Genomic DNA, 17,505 nt, shown 5'->3' with positions numbered 1-17,505 from the left:
TTGGCAGACAGAGATGATGTTGTTTTGTTACTAGTGTGCTGCCAAAGCCTCCTGTGGCTTTTAGAGGGGTTGTTTTAATGACATGATGTGTTTATGTTGATGCTTTAAAACATGCAAGTTGCTTGAAGACCTTTAGGTTGAGAAGCTATTTAAAAGTCTCAATAATAGTAATAATAATAGAACAGACATGGGGAACTTGCAAAAAACCCCTTCAGATCTTGCTGGACTCCAACTCCCATGAGTCGCAGACTGCAGAGCCATTGGCAAAGCCCAGAAACATCTAGGGGGGCCCAGGTTCCCCATCCTTTTGTGATCATTCGACTGTACTTTTCAGGCAGAGTGTATCTGGCTCTGCCAGAGACCTCCATACACTCAGCCTAGGCTTGAGCCCAGGGAGGTCACTTTGGTGCTGCTAACACAGCAAAAACAACTCAGGGCAGGGGGCGGGGGGGGGGGAGGCATTATGAGTTACCAATCTCTGCAGCCACAGCTGGTGTTCCAATTCTCCACTGGTTTAACTTTGCCACTGGAGCTGAACTCTGTTCTTTTTTTGAGACAGATGGATACCAACTAGAGTCCTGTTGCTTTGGGTGAAATTTTTGCTTTCAAGCCACTAGGGGTCAGGCTCTTCCTAAAAGTACCCTCGGCTAGGCTACACTTGGTTTACTAATAAACTAAATTATTATTATTATTATTATTATTATTATTTCTACCCTGCCCATCTGGCTGGGTTTCCCCAGCCACTCTGGGCAGCTTTCAACAGAACATTAAAAACAAAATAAAACTTCAAATATTAAAAGCTTCCCTAAACAGGGCTGCCTTCAGATGTCTTCTAAAAGTCTGCTAGTTGTTTTTATCTTTGACATCTGGTGGGAGGGTGTTCCTCAGGGCGGGTGCCACTACCAAGAAGGCCCTTTGCCTGGCTCCCTGTAACTTGGCTTCTTGCAGGGAGGGAACTGCCAGAAGGCCCTTGGTGCTGGACCTCAGTGTCCAGGCAGAACGATGGGGGTGGAAACGCTCCTTCAGGTATACTGGACCGAGGCCGTTTAGGGCTTTAAAGGTCAGCACCAACACTTTAAATTGTGCTCAGAAATGTACTGGGAGCCACTGTAGGTCTTTCGAGACCTAAAGGGCTTTGCATACAGGGCTGCACTACCTAAATACCTTGTTCATGCTCTGCTGTGTCTTGGCGAATGTGCCCCCAAAGAAACCGCTATCATCGGCTGGAAAGTCCTGATAGTTCTTTGTGCTCAAAGAAAGCAAAAATATCCACCTCTGAAGATGCCTAGAGCAATTCTGCTCAGCTGGAGCTGAGCTGGTAGCTGCCAGATGTTATGGGCTGCATTTCACGGCAGTCCCAGATAGCCCAGCTGTAGCCCAGAAATACCTGGGCAGCCAGAAGTTCCCCACATCTGGGCTTAATCGTCAGGGCCACTAAAGGTAGAAGGTGCCAGTCCTCATGATTAAGGGGCACAAACTTAGAAATGGGTTTTTACTAAGGAAATACAGAGATCGGGAAGAAACACTGAAAATTTAAGCGTATGTTCAAGCCGCTCCTCTAGGGCCGAAGTTCAATAGTGGAGCAGCTGCTTTGCATGTAGAAGGGCCCAGATAAAATCCACAGCATAACTGGAAAATCTGGAGAGCTGCTGTTGGTCAGTGCAGGCAAACGAGCTTGATGGGTCAAGGGTCCCACTCAGTGTAAGCTCCCTATGTTCCTGTGTTCATTCACCTTTCCTGCAGCCAACGTGCCTCTCAGCTGGATTTCCATTCCATGACCTCCTCACACTTTCATCAACCTGGTGCCCTCTACCTTGAGGGCTCCATCTTCCCCCATCCAGGACAGCTGATGGGAGCTGGGAGTCCAAAACATGTAGACTAGACCAGGTTGGGGAAAGCTGATGTGTAAGGGCCACCTTGTAAGAGCAGCCCCCAAGATCATTTTCTGAATTTCTACACCTCCAGCACTATAAAGGCAGGAACCTCCCTATTCCCCACTCTGAGACCTGCAATGAGCTCAAACTCTAGAACAATTAAAACAGTAAAGCCCCATGCAGCTTAGGCCCAGGCTATCTGAAAGACCGTATTCTCCCATGTAAAACTGTCCATGCTCTGAGATCTTCAGGGGAGGCCCATCTTACGGTTCCACCCTCTCCCATGAACGCTTGGTAAGGACGTGACGGAGGGCCTTCTTGGTGGCTGCTCCCAGACTTCTCAGCTCCATTCCTGGAGAAGCTTAGACTGGCTCCCTCCTTCTTGTCCTTCTGCTGACAGGTAAAGCCTGTTTCATTCTGTCAGGCTCTTGGGAACTGACTGCATTTGGTGGTTTTTGGGGGGAGTTTTGAGGAAAGGGCTTTTAAGAGTGCTGTGCTGTTTTTACTATCAGTTTTTAAATAGATGTTTTTAATACTGTCTTAATTCTATTAGGATTTAATTACTTTTTAATTATTATATTTTATATGCTTTTAGTGTTTTATTAGTGTTTTTTTTAATTTGTGTAAGCTGCCTTGAGTCCCAGTCTGGGAAAAGGTAGCAACGACAACACCCTGCCCTCTGGGAAGAGAGGCACCTTGTTTGGCCACAGAAATTTAAATGCCCCATGGAAATCCATGCGTCCAAGTATATTCAGGATGTCAGTTTGTCATTACAGCTCTGAGCCTGGCATTTTTCCAGACTTCACTATTAATTGGTCAGGTGTGCTCCCTGCCTGCCCCCAATTCTTTTCTTTTTTCAGGCCAAAAGATCAAATTGCAATTAAATTATAAGACTTGCAGGCATTCAATATTCAGCATATTTTACAAACAGCTGCTGTGAGAACTGTGGCACAGATGAAGCTGGGCGTGTGGCCGTGAAGAAGAAGGTCAAGGAAGCACCAGGCAGAGTCTTTCAGGAGGAAGTTCAACTGATTGGGACTTGAGCAGGCAGCATTCTGCTTGGGAGTCTTCTAGAAGACTCCTTTAAAACACTGAACAAATGAGGATATGGAAAGATATTCCTTTGGCCTTATTCCAGACTCAGCAGGTAATACTGGGTGCTGCCTGAGGAAGCAGACTTCTGAGAGAAAGAACGTTATCAGGAGAATTCTTGGGTAGGGAGAAGAGATGCTCCCAGAACCAAACATCTGGTGCAACACAGTTTGAGGAAGAGGTGGAGAACCATTTTGGCTCCATGAGCCAGATTCTTGTCAGGATCGGCCTCATGGGCCAAATTTGACAGGTGGGTGGAGCCGCCCGCCTGTCAATAACTCGGTGTCACATAACATCAGGCACAAGGTGCTTCGAAGAAGGTCTGAAGTCAGGGCTTCAAAGCACATTGCAAGATGCTACTGAAACAACGCTTTCTCGCGCCCCTTCATTCCAGCAGGGGATTCTGATGCAAACCCCTTCCTGAAGAAAAGGATTCTGCTGCTTCAGCTAGGTGTGCCCCTGTTCCCTGAAGGGAAGAGATGCAGGTACTGCCAACGCAATAACCAACCCCACCCATCCCATGACATTCTGCATCCTGTCAGCTGGTGGGCAGGGGAGTGTGGTCCCAGGGAAAAGGCCTCCTGAACCAAGTTGGACCCCCTGGTGGGCCAAGTCTGGCTTGCAGGCCAGAGGTTCCCCACCCCAATCTGAAGTATGGGTGCAATCCCAGCTGCAGTTTCAGCCAACCCTGCCCAAGCCCTTCAAATCCTCTGCAGCAAACCCTCTCTGTGGCACAACAACATTGCTTGAACCCTACGCTTTCCACTTGCTAGGATATGCACTGGGGCGTGCAATCTTTCATAGCCCACATTCCCCTTGGGGCAACTGTCCGGGTTTGGCAGGGCTAGAGTTTAAAGTGGTCAGAGCAATGGATATGCATTTTACCCTTGTCTAGTTTCTACATTCACTCAAGCACCCCTCTTTATTCTTATCCAGGCAAGCAGGATGCATTATCAGAGTCCAGTGAGATATTCCAGCCAGCAAGAAGGATGTGAAGTGAGACTAGGGAGAGTGTTTCGACAGCCAGACTGGAAGGGCTCAAGGGCTGCATTTGTTCTGCAGGCCTGGGGTTTCCCAACCCTAAAATGCAGAAACCAGAGGCAGCAAAGTCAAGCAAACACACAGACTGACCTGGCAGCCCAAGCAAAGGGCATCCTGTATTGGCCAAGGCGGCTGCACACCAGTTTTGCCACCTTGTGGACCTTCTGAGCAGTCTGTAAGGCAAGGAACAAGGCAGAGGTGTGGATTTAAGTCAAAACAAAAACAAAGTCTTGAAAACCCCAAAGTAATAAAAGATTGAAGCTCTTTTGAGTCCTACAGCATTACGATTTCACCTAGTTGTGGCTCAACGTACCTTTGTGGGATCGGAGGTCTTGATGTAGGGGTCCACAGAGTGTGTGATGCTTCCCTGGAGCACCTTCTCCACCCGAGCAACAAGGAAAATCTCTGGGTGTGGGTTTGTCACAGAGAAGATCCCCTTGACATACAAAAAAGGAGCAGAGTGTGAGGTCCTAGAAGCAACACAGTTCTGTGGACAAAGGCACAAAACAGGCTGCGCAGATCTGCTCCGTTGGGGAGGAGCCACCTGGCAACTCAACAGAGCACAGCTACATATGCTGGGCGGTAGAGTGAGATATTTCAGGGAGGTGCAGCCCAGTGCCCAAAGAGGAAGGAGAAAGGAAGTGGGATGACTAGGCTGGAGTGCTTAAGCCCACCAGAAAAAAAGGAGGCTGGTTCTATGATTGCCTGAAAAGACACAGCAACACTTCTCTATTTGACCAGGGAATTGTGGCCAATGGTGGTATTCAGTTCTCAGTGGTGGTGCCTGCAATGTGCAAGGCCCTCCGGTCAAACGTCAAGGAAATAATCAACTATCTGACTTTTAGAAGACATCTGAAGGCAGGCAGCCCTCTTTGGGGAAGTTTTTACTATGATTTAATTTGTTGGAAGCCGCCCAGAGTGGCTGGGGCAACCCAGTCAGACAGACAGCATATTAACAACAACAACAACAACAACAACAACTCAGGTTGTGCATTACACCAAACGTTTCTTCCATAAAGTAGCCAGGAATGAACACACATCCACCTTCCTGGAGGCCAATCTGGTGTCGGGAGGTGCCCACCCCCCTTGCTGAAACCAGCCCAGCCCTAAAAAGTTCAGCATCACCATCCTGAAGCTCCAATGTGCATTTGTTCATAGCCATATTGTTTTTATCCATCCTCTGACATGCATAAAACAGTGAGTTCCTTACTTGCTTTACATAGCGCAAGCAGGATTCAGGTATTCCATGAAGAAAGTGGCTGCTAGCACTGTTGTTCTTGGAGTCCTGGGCAGAAGCATTGGGCAGCATCTCCCGTACAGGCAAGGGGTTCAGGTCCACATGGAAATCAGCTGAAATCTTGCAACAGCTTTTCAAATCAAACAGGGCAAGGCTGAGAAAGAATGGCTCCACCTGGATATTGGAAAGGAAACAGCCACATTTATTTACATTTATTTACGTTATTTATGCATCTACAACTTCTAAAGAACTGCAATCTCCTATACAAAGTTGTTGATTAAATTGAGGGACTAAGGCTATTTTCTGGGTGCCTTTGGAGGTTGGGGGTTAGCAATGGAAGAAAGAGCATAAGAAGGGGAAAAGGCTCATCTCATCCAACATCCTGCTCCCACTGTGGCGACATAGGATGCCTGTAGGAAACCAGCAAGCAGAAACTAAATGCCAGAGCACCCACTCCCCTCTCCTGCAATTTTCAGGATTCAGAAGACCCCAAAAGCAGAGCAGAGCCCTCCGTGTAAGAAACCATTCACAGCCTTAGCCTCTGTGAATTTGTCCAGCCCTCTTTTAAAGCCATCCAAGTTGGTGGCCATAGATTCCTATGAAAGTGAGAAAGGAACTTGAGGACAAACAAGCACTTTGACGAAGAGAGAGAAGAAAGCTGAATTGGGGGAGCTCTTCGCTTTCCTCAAGTGAAGAGCTCCCCCAATTCTTGCCTTTGATCACAAGGTGGTGCTAAACTCTCACTGAAACTCCCCTACAGCATCACAATAATTTTTGTTGGCATCTGTCTGTGTTGAAAGACAATGGAGTGCACCTCTGGGGCTGAAGTCAAACCACTGTGTGAGCAGCACCAAAGTGACCTCCCTAGGGTGCAAGCCTGGGAAGTGTGTATAGAGGTCCTGGGTTGCCCAGACGACAAGACCCCCCTCACAGTCTCACTGATGTGGTCCAAAAGGAAGAAGAGCAATACCTTTGGCTCTGGAGTAGCCGGAAGGAGGTGTACCAGGTACCACCCAACCGTTGCTGGGACGCCACTCTGGATTTGTTCTCTCCTTAGCCTTTTCTTTTCCCAAAGATATCCCACAAGGCAGCAGACATTTATGTTGGACCAGAGTTTCCCGTCTCCTAGATGGGCTCCCTTCCCAGGTGGATGAGCCCCATCTGCCTCTCACTTCCCTCTACAGCACATGCACAAACCACCTTCTTGACTGTTGGACCCACTTGTCCATTCAATCTTCCAGAGCCTGCCTTCGCATGCAAGGAAGTCCCTAACTCATTGAGGGTTGGAGACCAATAGGCTCCCCTCACCTGATTTAGCCAGCTAGTTGAAGTTGTTCCCCGGTTGTGACCATTGTCACATGCAGGGTGGGGACCAAAGATGGCCAAACTACCCCAGAAGGAAAAGGATGTGGCCCCCAGCAGAGGTACTACCCCTCCCCATCACCAATAAATACCAATTCGCTGAACAGGGGGAATTGTACAAATATGGCAGGTGGGGATAATGGATAGCATTAGTGGTGGCAAGGAAGACATTGCCTCCCCACATCCCTCCCTGCCTGTTTTTAAAAAGCAGAAAAAGACCCCTCCCATATGACTACAAGAAGAGCCTGGCTGCTGGATCAGGCCAAGGACCCATTATTCATCCAGCGTCCTTTTTTCTCAGGGGCCAACCACATGCTCATTATGAGAAGCCCACAATTGGGACCTTCTGGCTTTGAAATGCTTCTTGCTTGCTGCCCAATCGTATCTTTTTGGTGAATGCTGATTATTTTCACACCAGCTTAACAAAATTAATTTGATTGCTTGCTTTAGCTATCTCTTGAATTGTTTAGTAGGTTGTTTCTATTGTTACACACATTCTAGCTATTTTCGCAGCCTGTTCTGTGCGCTGCAACATTGAAGATCAGGGACTACCTGTCTTAACTGAGTGACCCGGCGGGTGCCCTCCTCATGCTGTCGGACTACAACACCCATCATTCCTGACTGTCGGCCATGCTGCCTGGGTCTGGAGGGAGATGGAGATGTGTAAGGGCCACAGTTTAACAACCCCTGGTTGAAATTAATATAGCTGACTACATGGAAGACTTCAGCAGATAATTTCTGGAGGTTCTCCGACAATGTATAAAAGAACTTGATCCCTGGAGGATGACAGCCTATGCGTACATTTGTGGGCGGGCCCTCGGACTGGTCGCTCAGGTGGGCAAGAAGGTTGAAGGTCAGGGCGTGGCAAGTCACCAGGAAACGGCGGCTGCATTTCTCCTCGAAAGGTTTCACGTCCGGTTCAATTCCAGAGAAATCTAACCTCTAAGGAAAGAAGAATATCGTATTTGCATTTTGCTCACAACTTTCTCAAACCATTTAGGAGAAGGTCGATTCCTGAAAGATGGCTGCATTTTGAGAAGTTACCCATGTCTGTCTCAAAATGAGGAGTGAATTTCTCCAGTATCCCTAATCACGACTATTACACACAAACTCACTAGGGAGCAGGTTCCTCAGGAAGCAGCATGACTTCCCTCAGAGTAAACATGCAATGGATTGCACTGTAAATTGATTTAATTAAAACAAATGAAGGCAGCAATTCTGTGAATGTGAGAGCCGGGTGGAAGGTAGCTATCCCTGGGAGTACATTTTAATTCCTCCCACTGGAGAAGAACCAAAGGCTTTTCAAGACACACGACAGACAGGAGGTGCAGTTTTCCACTGAGCGAAACACCTCAGGGCCTCCTGCAAGGTGCTGTCACAGCTGCTGAAGGGGTTACCTGAACTTCTGGATCAAAGGAGAAGAGGTTCTGTCTCCCATCATGCCGGCTGAGCTTGTTCAGCTGCTCAGTTTCCCTGCCATACTGAAACAGAAAAGACATGCATCAGCAGAAAGGTCAGAGGAAGGACAGGGTCTCCATCAGGAGAGAAAGTGTCACCATTCAGAGGTGGCTTTTGGTGAACAGTACAGGGACAGAACAGAGTTGCTTCTCATTTTCTGGGTGGGAAAAACATGCAGGTGATTGGAGTTGCCTGGGTCTGAGAAATTCAGAGCAACATATTGTATTTACCGTAATTCCACAATACTTTTTATGAATGATTTGTCTGCTGGCTGTTGAGGCATTTTGCTACCCTTGTGTACCTTTCCCACCCCAACTTGGCCACAGTGATCCATGCAATGGTCACCTCCAGGCTTGACTACTGTAATTTGCTCTACGTGGGGCTGCCCTTGAAGCTGTCCCAGAAACTCCAGCAGGTGCAGAATGCCGTGGCGAGGCTCCTTACGGGGTCTCTGCCATGGGAGCATATTCACCCAGTGCTTTTGAAGCTGCACTGGCTCCCGGTGGAGTACAGGGTCAGATTTAAGGTGCTGCTTTTGACCTTTAAAGCCCTTCACGGCCTAGGACCCTCGTACCTACGGGACCGCCTCTCCAGGTATGCCCCACAGAGGACCTTAAAGTCCATATATAGCAACACCCTAGTGGTCCCAGGCCCTAAGGAAGTTAGATTAGCCTCAACCAGAGCCAGGGCCTTTTCAACACTGGCTCCGGCCTGGTGGATCGCTCTGTCTCATGAGACCAGGGCCCTGCGGGATCTGATTTCTTTCCGCAGGGCCTGTAAAACACAGTTGTTCCGCCTGGCCTCTGTCTTGGAATCAATTTGATCCCCTTCCCCTCTTTCCTATTTCCTTTCTCCTTCTGTGATGGAACTCCTATTTGGGGACTTCCCTGGTTTTTTTCTGGCCCATGTAGGACCAGTTTGGATAGTTGGCCTTGATGAGGACTTGACGTTTTCATCCCCCAAAAAGTTTTTTATTTGAGCTTCTACTGAAACGAGGCTGCATTTTAATGTTATATTTTAATCTTGTTTTTAAGTTGTATTTTAATCAATTGTTTTTATACCTGGTGTTAGCTGCCTTGAGCCCAGTCTTGGCTGGGGGGGGGGTTATAAATAAATTATATATATATTATATAATTTATATATATATATGTGTGTGTGTGTGTGTGTGTATAATATATATATATATATATATATATATGCAGGTTTTGGTGTCCTCGGGTGTCTTCCCGTGTAAAAGTTGGGGTGTCTAGGCGACGTTTCGACGAGGTCTCACTCGTCATCTTCAGGCTGGTGCTTTCGGCTTCTTGTTACTGGAACAGAGCAGGATCTCAGTGTTTGAGTTCCTATAAATACTGTTGAGGAGGTGTGGTGTATAGCCTCCAATGTTCTGGGCAGAGAACCTCCTCTCTGCCCAGAACATTGGAGGCTATACACCACACCTCCTCAACAGTATTTATAGGAACTCAAACACTGAGATCCTGCTCTGTTCCAGTAACAAGAAGCCGAAAGCACCAGCCTGAAGATGACGAGTGAGACCTCGTCGAAACGTCGCCTAGACACCCCAACTTTTACACGGGAAGACACCCGAGGACACCAAAACCTGCATTCCTGTACCCGTGAAAATCTACGAAAGCATATATATATATATATATATATATATATATAGTGTATTTCCATATGCTTTTTCCTGCTATGGGCCAGGGGTGCTGCAAAGCTTGCCTGCCGTTGCTTTCTCCCTTTCCCCGTGATTTGCAGATAATGCAGATGCCAAGACTACCTTCATCAGCTCTGGGTGCATGCTCCTCTCCAAGCTCTCCAGGATGTTCTCTGACTTTCCTTGGCTGCTCAACTCATCATCTGTAAAGTCACGAAAAGCAGATGTTGCAAGTGACAGCAAAGGCGCCCGGCCAGCCCACTCATGTGCAGCCATTCCCATGGGGGCTCCGCCACAATTACAATGCTGGGAAATTGGACGGGGGCGATTGGAACCCAGCCAGGGGATTCTGATCCAAGAAAAGAGGTCATGTTCCAGGAAATCTCTCTTGTACACAAAATGCTCAGGTTATGGAGACACCACCTCCGCTCATCTGTCAGCGGTGCTCATCTCTGCTCAAGGAGTTGTTTTGAGTGCAGAAAAGAGTGCACAGCTGGTTGTGCAATGCAGAACCAGGCAGGAAGAGGGGAGGGCATGCATTTTACAATCTTTGCACGACACAAGGAGCTTTTAAATTTTGTTTTACAAGGGCAGACTTCTAAGGGCCGTGTGTGTGTGTGTGTCTTTAGATCCAAGGCTCTTTGGCCGAGTCTATAATTACATGGCATACCTATCTTGATTGCTTGTATTATACCTTGGTAATTGACACAATTGATGGAAGCTGGTTTGGCAAGCAGAGGAACACTTGACAAAGGGGAAATGGGAGAAATGGCCCCGATGACATGGGCTGCAGGAGTAGCTCAGAGGCACATCTAGTCTCGCAGAAGGAAGCAGAGCCACATTAAGCATATTTTCTCTAATTAGAAGCTATGGAAACCCCTGCCCTGCCAGGATACAACAAATCGTTCAACACTGGGTGAGCAGAGTCATACATCAAAATATTATTTCCTGTGCTCTTGAGATGTTCCCAGCACATTCTCATCACAGGCAGTTGACTTGTCTCCTGGGCTGAAATGAGGGATGGCAGGGGAACTTGTTCTGCTCATGTGCAGCAAAAGTTGATTACGCACAGCCCTTATGGGCTTGTACCTGTGCCATCATGAAGCTGCTTACAATGAAACAGTCACCATTTTAAAATGGGAGTCCTCTACTTCCTCGGCGCGAGGCATGAATGAAGAGTTGATGGCCTTAATGTATATAGGGCACTTGGATTTATTGTGGGGAGGGAGCAAGGCAGACATGGAGTCTACCTAGCTCAGTCTGCACTGACTGGCAGAAGCTCTTCAGGGTTTCTGGCAGGAAGCCTCTCCCAACCATGCCTGGAGATGCTGGGAATTTAACTTTAGACCTTCTGCATGTAGGGCAGATGTTCTCCCCCAAGATTTGTTGATAAGGATAGCTGCTGCGGAAGGGATGGGTGGGTAGAGAGAAGGCAGTGAGCTCTCTCCAAGAGACGAAAGTGAAAGCAAAGCTTTCTCTTCCTAAAGCATGCCTCCATCTATCTTCAGAAAGTAAAATACCTCCCAATAACCATTGACTTAAAGGCCAAATGGCACTCTGCAGAGGAAACAGCTGGGAGCCTGGCACAGACTAAAGTCACAGCTTTTGCAAACTATAGAGAAATCAGCTATGTATCAGAATCCCATTAAAAAAAAAACAACTCTGGGAAAATACCTCAAAGAAGGGAGGGAGAGGTTTCTTCAGAATAAGAAGAGTAACTAACTTTCCAGGGGGCAACTAGCTGGTGGTGGCCATGGCCAGAAGCAAAGGTGGGCGGGGCAACAAATGTAATTTTTACATTTGCACAGTAGGCTAGTTTCCTGCTTTGCAAAACTAGATGGCCCTTGGGGTTCCTCACAACTCTACAGTTCTATGATTCTACACACCCCTCTGTCCTGCACCCAGCCAAACGGGAAAGAATCATAGAATTGGAAGGGACCATGACAGCCATCTAGTCCAATCCTTGCAAATGCAGGAATATTTTGCCGGACGTGGGATTCAAACTCATGACCCTGAGGTTACGAGTCTCATGCTCTACAGATGGAGCTACAGGGCCAGTGAAGGGTGCAACCTCTGAGTGGTCACAAGCGCCAGGCAGGGAGGCCCCAAGGGCCACATTTGCCCACCAGATCCGAGGCTCTCCCCCACCCCACTGCACGTAGGCGCCATCTCTATCACCAACAAACCTGGAATGGATTCCACAGCCTCCTTCTTCTCTTGCACCAGGCTCTCCGCGTTGACTTGGATGATCTTCCTCAAGGTGACCAGCCACTCCTCCATCTCCGGCTCGCTTTCAGCTGCCAAGTAGTGGCTGTACTTGTCCAGCATCTTGAGCTCAAACGCGTGGCGCCGCATTTTGGGGCACTGCCGGAAGATGGGCAGAACTTAGTGTGCTTTTAAGTCAGTAGGAGGTGCTGAACTCCTTTTGCTGTCTATGGGAGGGATAGAGACTGTCTATAGGTAGGTGGCTGTTTAATTAGAAGCACCTTCCAGAGCCCAGATTGGGAGTCGGGTTACAAGCTCCTGTCAGTCTCGACTACGGAGGCGGGTACAAGTTCAATTCAGTTTGCATTTGAAGTCGAATTTATCAAAACTGCACTTTCAGGAACTGTATGGGAACGGAAGCACAGCCTACCTTTGCAGTTCACACTTATCTGAATCTTGCAGTTTTCGAACCAAACAACATTTACAAAAATGCCCATATATTGGTGGGGAAGATGTGTATAAAAAATGAATATAGCAGTGAAAATAGCATACAAAAATACATTGTAGAAACCGCTTGCATAAATGGGTACTGCTGACAAAACTGCTGACAAAAATGTGTTGATCTGGAGAAATGCTGAAAAACATTCATGAGGTGCTTCTTTTAAATGCAATTTGCTACAGAAACCTGGGCAACTTAAGATTGAAAAAAATGAGGAATGGAGAGAACAGCCACTGACAGTTCCTTCCATCCCTTGCCCTGACCACTGGCCATGCTGACTGGCAGCCGGAGGGCAACAGACTCCCCTTTTCTGGACTGTGGTTTCCACTGAGGTGGTCAACCTTTATTTGGCCTGTACCACTCAAAACTGTGTGTGGGGAGGATTCACAGGTTGGAACATTTCCCCATGCTTTGCAAGCGTTTACCTGCACGACATCAATGCATGAATCCAGAAAGATGCAGCCTTTGGATTCCTTGGAGACCTTTTCATCCTTGTAGGAGTTTAGGATGTAGGAGCCATCAGAAAGTTGTGTCAGGTAGAAGTACCTTCTCTTGAACACCTGCTCACCGTTGCAAAAGAAGGGGAGGGGAGAAGAACCAAGAAATTATATTTCTGCTTCACTGGCACAGTGCAAGATCAATTTCTTTAGCACTATTGTCGCAATCACAACAGATTCTGTAAAGCTGAGCTGTTGTTTCCCTACCAGCACCCCTTGTTTTAATGAACAACACAGACTTGAGAGCTTTGATCTGCTGCTTAGCTTTGGAAGGCAGGGCCAGTCCTGACACTTAAACCAGCTCTTGCATTTCCTGCAACTGGGCAACAGCTTTGCACTGGCCTGCAGCCTGCATGCTGAAATTTGCTCTCCAGCACTGACAATCTGCAACTTTCCTGTGGCATCACAGGCCTCAGCACCAGAAGGAGAGCTTGGGTGCCATGTCTCTCTATAGTTGGATGGGACACACCTTAGAGCTGGGGGGGGGGGTCTAATGCAGCCCTTCAGACCTATCCAGCCTTGAACTCTCACAATTCCTTCCACTTGCTTGGATGGAGGGCAGAGGCTTGTTGAGCGTGTAGAAACTAGCATAATGTACAGAAGTAAAATATATGTATTACGCATTCCGCTTTTGATTCTGGTCCCATCCACCACTGCCGTGGGGCCACTGGAGTTCCATGCCACCCGTGGAAGCAAGACACCCCCTTCAGGATCAGGCGGGTGTCTCTTTACAAGAGCTGCAAGGTGGGGGGTGAGCGCCATCCACTTCCTAAATGGAAAAATACTGTGCTGGATGGCTCAGGACTTTGGAGAGGAGTGCTAAAACTGGAGGAGGTTGTGCAGTTCTCCTAGAAGGGAATTGCTTGCTAGCCAAACCTGCAGCTTCATTTGCTGATGGCTGGAAGTGACTACATTGGTTTTATTTTATTTTTTAAATTAGCAACCTCAGCAGCTCTGCAGCAAAATGTGTGCTACTAGCTAGGGAGGTTGAATGGAACACCTGCCACATGACAGGACCATTGTGCCTGCAGTCCAAAGATTCAAGAGCCGAGCCCGATGTTAGTCACAGATCTCCTGCCTTCCAGGCCTGTGTGCACAGTTCGGTTCTTGAGCTCGTACTGTGGGTGCAACACACGCTCTGCCCCTGCCAGACCAACTACCCTGCTCCACTGAGACACAGAAAGAGCATGAGAACACTTTTTCAAGCAATTTGGTCAGAGCCAGGAGAATCAATCTGTGCCTCAAAAAATACATAGAGCTGAAAGAGGAAGCAGGAAAGAGCTTCACCCTTCCAACTTCAGCTATAGGGAGAAAAAGGTATGCCCTCATCACAAGCACCCGTGCTGTTTTTCAGCTGGGGAGCACCAAAGCACAGTTCCAGCACCCCTCAGGTTGGTGCCATTACAGGCAAATGCTCCCGTACCTGCGTCTTGCCTTTGTGTACTTCTGAAAAGCCCAAATGAACATTTCAAGTCAAAACAGAAGCTGGCCAGTGTGCGTGAGTCTACCCCTTTATAAAGATCCACGACTCTGCCTTGCTCCTAGCCATAGTTGGTCAAGCTACGGGAACGGGGCCAATTCGTATTCCCCTTTCTCCAATCCATCTCCTGTTTAGCAGTGGCGGGCTTTAAGCTTTCTAACCAGGCCTTCCGTTGAACAGGCATGTTTGAGCAAGGGCCTTTCTGAGCTGCGCTGGCCACCATCACCAGGATCTAAGGAACAAGGGAGATGGGGGTGCATTTACCTGACCTCCACCAGGACTAGGAGTGACCCCCCAAACAAGGTGGGGAGGAAGCCTGATGTAGGTTTTAACATGTGGGTGTTGTCAAAGCGGCATCTGTTCAGGGCTGCCCCGATTAGCCTGGTGACTTAATGTAACAACTTCATGGTGACTTCTGGCACCTATTTTGGGGGGAGGGAAAGTACGCATACCTCACCACCTCCTGATCAAAGGGGTGGTGGATGGTAGAGGGTTTCGGGGGTTCATGGGCGCCAGAAGAAAACCTCAAGGATGTCATGCTGGTAACCTCTGACGCATACCTATGGAAATACGGTTTCCAGGATGCAGAGCAGTGGGTGAGAGATGGGGGAGGCCAGCAAATCCCACATGTTCCCCACTGCCTGGCAACCCCACTGATCTTGGTGCCTACAAGTTTCCTCAGAACTGGGAAAAGGAGAGTCTGCTGTGCTCTACTGCCACCCCCTTTTCTCCATTGTGTGTTTTGTCCTGATGCTACTGTGGATAAGGCATGGGAGGGATTTTTGCTGCAGGTGCTTGACGACAACAATTAATACCACTCAAGGTGAGCACATGGATGGTCTGGGGAGTGTGGGGCTGAAAGGTGTTAAGTTACTCAAGAGTCACAGAGTGAGCATCTGTTGGCACACTCTTTGTGTGAGTGAGAGAGAGGGGGGAGGGGCTGGGCTGCTGAAAAAATCATTAGTTGTTCAATTTGCTTGAATGTTTTGACTGTTTTTATCCAGGTATTTCATATCCAGGAAATACTGGTTTTTGTTTCATAATTATGCTTGTATACCTGCTGACGGAATTGCTGTTTATTGGTCCTCCTGTTTATACAATTTCATAATGCGTGTGTGTGTGCGCGTTCCTCTTTCTGCTTTTATTACTTCGTTCAATGAAGAGCGAGATATAAATATTGCAAACGAATAAGTGAAAAACTCCCCCACCAGTGTTCTTCCTCCCATGCCCCTTTTCCAGAGTGACCCTAGGAGCCAGTCCTCAGAGGGTTGGTTCACTTCCTCTCACTCTTGACTGGCTCCAAAGGGCAAGAAGACCTTTTCCTTGGGGGTTTAAAAGCTCCACCTTCCTGTTGGTTGAGCAGCTCTAGGGTGCTGGGTGCTGTGGAAGGGGTATCTGCTGCAGAAACAGTAGCAAGTCTTTCACACCCACGCACCCCTTGACCCCGTGCCACTAAACCACTGATAGAACCCCCAGACTTACAGGCCTGGGTCCTTTGAAACTGTTTCCCCAGGAAAATGAAAATCAGACTCTTGTGCAAGGTGCAAGCACATACAACACCTCTCACCTTCATGGTGACCGTAATAGTGCTGTTGACATTGGCCTTGTACAACCAGCCTTGTTTTATCACGCCACCCTTTTGCGAGCATAGTGACGAGGAATCCTGGAAGAGCAAAAACAAAAGAGTTACTGCAATTCAAAGAAGGAGCTGCACTAAATCAGACCAGGCACTGCTTTTCCACCCTTGCCTTCCTTGAGCTGGTGCCCTCCAGACGTTTTGGACCATGAGAAAAGGGTCTGGCAAGCAACGGAAGAGGTGCAACGGGAAAGAGCTGCCTCTTAGTAGTTCCACCTCCCTGAGAAGTTTGGGCGTGTGGGTGGGTGTGGGTGTGGCATACCCCACATTCTCTGCGGCAGCCCCTATGTTATGGGATTCCCTTCTCACAGGGGGCACCTGGTTCCTTCGCTATAAAGCTCTCAGCAAATGCTGAAGACTTGCTTCTTTACCCTGGTCTGCAACACCTCGGAGTTGTTTTTTTCAGGACCCACCCTATTATGGCAAATGTAAAATGTTTTAACTGCTTTCAATTCTGAATTTTAAATTGCTGTCGTCTGCCCTGTGACCTGCTGGTGAAGGGCAGGTAAGAAATTTAATAAACAATGATGGCAGTAAAAATAATAATAGAGGTTGCTCTTGTATTAGGAACTAGTGTTTAAAATCTAGCCACCTCAGATACCTTTGAGTTGCATGTCTCCACACAAACACCCACCCGGTGGTTCATTTCTGTGTGTGTGTGTGCATTGTATGACCTTGTTCTGCTGCTCCACCAAGGGAGTTTCAAAGTGTACAAATCAGCATTTGGTCACACATGTGAAAGGAGGTATGTGGAATCAAAAGCCTACAAAGGAAGCCGCTCTCTGAATGCCTTCTGAATTTACAGTTACACAAGGAAAAGGAGCCAAACTGAGGTCCAGCTCCAAGGGCCTTCTGGTGGTTCCCTCACTGCGAGAAGCAAAATTACAGGGAACCAGGCAAAGGGTCTTCTTGGCGGTGGCGCCTGCCCTGTGGAACACCCTCCTGTCAGATGTCAAGGAAATAAACAACTATCTGACTTTTAGAAGATGCCTGAAGGCAGCCCTGCATCGGGAAGTTCTTTATGTCGGATGTTTTAGTGTATTTTGTTGGAAGCCGTCCAGAGTGGCTGGGAAAAACCCAGCCAGATGGGCAGGGTATAACAACAACAACAACAACAACAATAATACTTTCAACAACTCCATGGTAAAAAGTGGGGGGGGGGGATGAGTCTGCATTTAAATGGGAATCAGGACTTGCTGGATAAACCCTAATTGAATTTTTCTTAGTGTAACATTCCAGAACAGTTTAAAGAATGTATGGGAATAGAACGTATTCCCCCTTACAGAAAAATTGATTGACCAATTAAGGCTCACCAATTAATACCAATTAAGATTGGCAAGAGGAACAAGGTGCAAATATACCTTTGTGGGAGAATGGCGGAGCTTAATTTCATTTACAAATTCTCCAGGAAACCAAAAGCCAGTTCCAAAGGTTTATACTAACTTGTGGATCACTTTATAAGGGTGTGTT

At 47.7% G+C, this 17,505-nt stretch overlaps 1 protein-coding gene across 4 annotated transcripts in view; it reads right to left on the bottom strand.

Annotated features, from left to right (window-relative positions):
- Positions 1 to 17,505, bottom strand: part of DOCK11 (dedicator of cytokinesis 11) — a 164,630-nt gene that overhangs the window by 121,571 nt on the left and 25,554 nt on the right. For all 4 annotated transcript variants that reach the window (XM_083422552.1, XM_083422553.1, XM_083422554.1 and 1 more), the window contains exons 6-14: positions 15,967 to 16,062; positions 12,848 to 12,982; positions 11,905 to 12,082; positions 9,842 to 9,921; positions 8,004 to 8,087; positions 7,408 to 7,548; positions 5,218 to 5,418; positions 4,321 to 4,443; positions 4,098 to 4,180 (exon numbers count right to left, since the gene is read on the bottom strand). In XM_083422552.1, coding sequence (XP_083278678.1) covers positions 4,098 to 4,180; positions 4,321 to 4,443; positions 5,218 to 5,418; positions 7,408 to 7,548; positions 8,004 to 8,087; positions 9,842 to 9,921; positions 11,905 to 12,082; positions 12,848 to 12,982; positions 15,967 to 16,062 — 1,121 coding nt within the window. The remainder of the gene's footprint in view (positions 1 to 4,097; positions 4,181 to 4,320; positions 4,444 to 5,217; positions 5,419 to 7,407; positions 7,549 to 8,003; positions 8,088 to 9,841; positions 9,922 to 11,904; positions 12,083 to 12,847; positions 12,983 to 15,966; positions 16,063 to 17,505) is intronic.

The sequence above is a fragment of the Podarcis tiliguerta genome, assembly GCF_965153285.1.
Source record: "Podarcis tiliguerta genome assembly, chromosome: Z".
Classification (NCBI taxonomy): Eukaryota; Metazoa; Chordata; class Lepidosauria; order Squamata; family Lacertidae; genus Podarcis; species Podarcis tiliguerta.
This window is presented reverse-complemented; position numbering and strand designations above follow the sequence as displayed.